Raw genomic sequence first — 5307 nt, 5'->3', positions numbered from 1 at the left:
TGGTGGCGCACGCCTTTAGTCCCAGCACTCAGGAGGCAGGGGCAGGCAGATTTCTGAGTTTGAGGCCAGCCTGGTCTACAGAGTGAGTTCCAGGACAGCTAGGGCTACACAGAGAAACCCTGTCTTGAAAAACAAAACAAAACAAAACAAAACAAAAGCCAGAAAGGAAGAAGTCTGTGAATGAAAAAATATACACCACGTAAACACTCTATTATAAAACTATACATACTACCAATGTCTGATCATGGTGATCTCAATTGAGGCCAGATTCTTCACAGTTAAGGTGGCAGAACCCAGACGAGAGGAAGTAACTATGGCATATGTATGTACTTTAAAGAAATTTGGTGAAGAGAGATTAGATAGCAGCTAAAAGGGATGTAGGTATCAGAAGGTTTTTGTCATAGAAGGATTGAATATAATTACAGGACAATCTAGACTCTAGATTCTAGGGAAAATCAAAGCGAAGCACTATTGGAGCCAGGGGCTACCATGGAACAAAGACCTTGGTTGGAGGCTAGAAGAGAAGGGTATGAAAAGCAGAAGAGAAGAGATGAGTTGTAGGTAAGAAACTCCTTGAATTGCAATGTTGGCAAAACTCAGATCTAATAAAGAGCCAGTGCAGGTTTGCAGCAGTACATGACATGATTAAATGGAATTTTAAGAAAATGAGTTTGGCACAAGCATACACAATGAAGCAGGGAGAGGCAGCAGACTGTGCCTATAATTCAAGAAGGGGATAGCAACTCAAGCAAGAGTATTGCCAAACAGGAATAGAGAAAATGAAAAATCTTAACAAATTTCCAAATATATGATGATACAATTCTGGGAAAACTGGACATAGGGCAATTCAAGGAGAAGAGTCAAAATGACTCAAAGATTTCAAATATTACCCTGGGAGAGTAGACTTTTAGTGTTACCACTACAAATATGGCAACTAGAAATACAACCCATTTGTGGGGGAAAATGTTGAGTGTAAGATACACCGAATTACAATCAGGTTAAACATATTATCTTAAATATTTATCTTCTAATCACGAAAAAAGCTACAAAATACTTCCCTCTTTTAAAAAAATCCAGTTGATGGTGACACCTCAAATTTTAAACTTTGAATAGAAGCAAATCTTCTATAGATGAAGACTGAACAGAGGATAGAAAAAAGGCCAGTATATAGGAGAAGAAGAAATAGTTCACTCACATTGGTACAGGGCCAGGGTTGTAGCTCAGAGGTACAGTACTTGCCTGGATGCACAATGCTGTAGTTTGAGTTTCGTCACCACAAAACCCAAGAAAACCAATATAACATATAGTTTAAGGTAATCAACACATGCCTCTGCCAGAATAAAATGGAGCAAAAATTGATATTTTAGATGTATTAGTTTAAAATTATTTGTTAAGGATTTTGCTTCATTTGACAGATGAAACGCTCTGTTATTATAGTTCATGTTTCTGATACCAAACAAACATTTTATTAACAACAGGGTCTCACTCCATGCTGGCCTGGAACTCATGTGTTCCAGGTCGGCCTTGAACTCATGACACTCTCCCTGTTTTTTTTTTTTTTTTTTTTTTTTTGGTTTTTCGAGACAGGGTTTCTCTGTGTAGCCCTGGCTATCCTGGAACTCACTTCGTAGACCAGGCTGGCCTCNTGGCTATCCTGGAACTCACTTCGTAGACCAGGCTGGCCTCAAACTCAGAAATCCACCTGCCTCTGCCTCCCGAGTGCTGGGATTAAAGGTGTGCGCCACTACGCCTGGCCACACTCTCCCTGTTTTAATCTACCAAATGATGGTATCACAGGCCTCACCATGTCTGGCTTCTAAACATTTAATCTTCTTTTTAAAATGTTAGATATTTAGCATTAAGTGTTCTTCCTAAATGAGAAAATGTGTAAAATAAAGCTAAACAATTTTCATGTTTAGTAATTTAAGTACTGGCTTACACTTTTCAGAGTTTTCTTCAAATAATTAACACTAAGATACTATCGGTGCTATTCCTTTACACCTAACTCAAGAATTTTAAAACTGTGTGTGTGTGTGTGTGTGTGTGTGTGTGTATGTGTGTGTCTATGTCTGTGTGTCTGTGTGTGTAGGGGGGGTGATAGCAGAAAATTATTATTATTATTATTATTATTATTATTATTATTATTATTATTATTTGCCACAGCAAATCTCAGTGCTCTGTTTTAAATGAGAAAAAGGAAACTGGTTGTGTGGAGAATAGAATGGAGCCACAGGGAAGTTTTAGAGAACTTAAACTATGCTTCCTTGCTATGTAATCATTGCTTGAATTGTAGAAAATAATGGGGGGAGTTGGAAGATAAAATTATGGGTCAGGATAGAAAATACCTTTTCTCTGTTTAGTCATGGAAAATGGTCTGCATAAAAGAAGTCTGGAAAAATGAGACAGCAAGTGTGGTGGGCATGATAGTGTTTTAAGTTTCATGGAATTAAAAACAAAACTAAAACAAAAAAGAAGCCTGGATTCCAGAATCATAATTAGTTTGAATAATGGTCTCCCTAGTGACAAAAGGAATGGAAGGGAAATGGTGCAGGAAGTTGGCGCCTGAACATTAGAGGCTATCTGCAAAAATCTTGACTAAGAAAAAAAAAACTGTCTTCAAATTACCTAATAAAAAATAAGGCCTAAAAGTGTCCTCCAAAGCCTCCTGCAATTGACCAACATTTGGTAACACGTACAATGATTTAAAAGGTGTAGTACAGTCAAAATCGTTAACATGTTAAAAATTAAAAGATAACGTGATGGAGGAGTTGGTTCACACTGTATGATTTCATGCTAGCACTCAATTGAGTCAAAGGGACTATGTGAGCCATGATAAAAATTAAAGGTAAAAAAAAAAAAATTAAAGGTAGTGTGACTTGATGGGAAGGAGCAAATGTAGTTTGAAAATGCAGTAAAAGACACCACACTCAAGAGCATGCACATATTCAAAATCTCAAATCTGTGCAACCCAAGCAATGAAGATGAGGAAACACTCTTCAAAGCCCAGTGATCAATTTTTTTTTTTACTGTGCAACAAAGATGATAAGAAGTCCTTGCACACTTTATTTTCTTACATATGATATAGGATTCCAGGTAAAATAAGTCATCTGGGTTGAGTTTTAAAGAAATTAAACTCAATTCATTAAGGACTAATTTCTATATACTTAATATTTGTATATTTAATGTCTGAACATACACGATTCCCTGTAGACATTTTAAATTATTTCAGAGCCAAAGGGGGTTAGAAACCATGCACTCAGAACCCTTCATTTTGGAGATGAGGAATCCCAAGGCCTGAAAGTAAGAATCAACTGACCAAGGTCACAGGGCCAGGAAGAAGGGAAACTGAGATTTAGCAACCAAGATCTCTCAGTCTGTATCCATTGCTCTTTCTACTTTGCATAGATTCCTAATAACCCGAACCTCTAAGGATGTGATATTAAAGGAACGTCAGAGTAGTGCGTTCAACAGAGAAAGGATGACGATACTCATTCATTGGGTAGGAAGAATAGAGGGACGAATATGTGGGTGGATGAATACTTATATTATTCACAAAATGCATCACATTTTTTTGTTTTGTTTTGGAAGAACCCAAACCTAGATCCTGTCACCTGCCACAGCAGACGCTGTTTTCCACTAGCCATCAATCTTGGCAGCAGAGAAGCCTAGTACATCCTGCAGTTTAGAGACTATTCACTTGCCAGCGCACGAACAAGCAGATCGCCCCTACTCCAGTGTCTCTGGCTCTCTACCCTGCAACTCCATGTCCTATGCTCACTCTTTCCTCAGGGTCGATGCAACGTTATCCCCCACCGCCTTCTTTTACACGACACCTATTCAACCTGCGGTTTTGCCATTTTGACCAGGTGCCCTTTGCTAAGAGTACGCTTTAGTCAGTCCTCCCCCACTCCGCAGGCCCCTCAATGCCCTTCTCATTCGTTTGTCATCAAATCTCAGCCTCTGCAAGCCCCCGACCCCAATCGCTTACACAGTGATGTGGCCGGCGCCGCGCACCAACACAGGGTCTGGGGCATATCTCCGCAGATGCTCCTCGCTCACTACCCGAGGCGGGGGCGGCACCTCCTCCTCCTCTTCCTCGTCCTCCTCCTCTTCCTCGTCCTCTTCCTCCTCCTCATCTTCCTCGTCCTCATCGGGCCCAGATACCGACGACGACGACGACGACGACGGAGACGACGACGGAGACGACGACGATGTTGCTGCCTCTTCTTCTTCCTCCAATTCCGAGATGGTGTCGAACTCCGCCATGTTGGGCAGCAGGATGCTCATCACGTGACCGCGCGATCGCCGCCACTCTCCCGGAGAAGAGTTTGAACCTGCGGAGCGGCTGGGAGAGGAGGGGGAACGGACTGAAGAGAAAGAGGAGGGGGCGGGGAAAGCTCTTGAGGAGACGCGCCTGCGTGTTGGGTAGATGGCGCGGGGGTTGGAGGCGGGGGCATGAGGGACCAGGGAGTAAATTCGGTGTACGCTTGCGCGCCTCCAAGGGGAGGGGGCCGGTAGAGGTGAACTCCAGGGAATTCTCGAGGTCCGGTCTGCGGGTGCTGATCTTCATACTGCGTTTCGGACGTCAGGCTCTTGTACACAGGGGACATACGTTCTCGTTTTAGTGCCTGTTAATTAACACGGGATATATTTGCCTCTATGCAGACAGTTGAGGGAAAGCAAATTCTATAAAAGCGAGTTTAGGACATTGCCCAAAATATCTCGAGGTAGGTACGCATATGTCAATCCCTTACGCAGAGATTGTTCAATTCTGACAAAAGGGTAAACATTTTTATTAACATTTTTCAAAAGAGGAAACTTTCTATTAATTTCTTATGCTGAATGGTACTTTGCAGGCTTGCTAAGCGTCATAGACTGTGCTAAGTGCTCTGTGTACTTATCTCATTTAATCTCCCACAACCCTATGAGGGGTGTACCACATCGGTCCTCATATCACACGAGGGCAATCTAGATACAAAGAGAATAAATAATTTGTCCAAGGACATGGAACTAATAAATGACAATGAGCTTTTAAATCCGGAGTCTCGTCTGACTCCCAAAGTTCTGTTCTTTTAGCCAAACAACCATGGTGCCTAAAGTTGATTGGAAAGGCTGGGCAAAGTGGTGCATTTTGGTTGGTTCTTATAAATAAGGATACACAGGTTTGCAATGGGTGTTTTGAAGCCGGCATAGTGGCACATACCTCTAAACCCAGCACTTGGGAGGCAGAAGCGGGAGAATCTTTTGAATAAGATTAGCCTAGCCTAGCCTACAGAGCTCTTTCTAGGATGGCTAGGGTTACAAAGA

General features: G+C 41.8%; 1 protein-coding gene across 1 annotated transcript in view; it reads right to left on the bottom strand.

The window, feature by feature from the left end:
- Chic1 (cysteine rich hydrophobic domain 1) overlaps positions 1–4430 on the bottom strand; it is a 38097-nt gene extending 33667 nt beyond the window's left edge. The window contains exon 1 of the mRNA XM_021188221.2: positions 3989–4430. Coding sequence (XP_021043880.1) covers positions 3989–4287 — 299 coding nt within the window. The 5' untranslated portion in view covers positions 4288–4430. The remainder of the gene's footprint in view (positions 1–3988) is intronic.
- Positions 4431–5307: the final 877 nt, after the last annotated feature.

This window comes from Mus pahari, chromosome X (genome assembly GCF_900095145.1).
Source record: "Mus pahari chromosome X, PAHARI_EIJ_v1.1, whole genome shotgun sequence".
In the NCBI taxonomy this organism is placed as follows: Eukaryota; Metazoa; Chordata; class Mammalia; order Rodentia; family Muridae; genus Mus; species Mus pahari.
The sequence above is the reverse complement of the archived record's forward strand: the minus strand, read 5'-3'. Positions and strand labels throughout refer to the sequence as shown.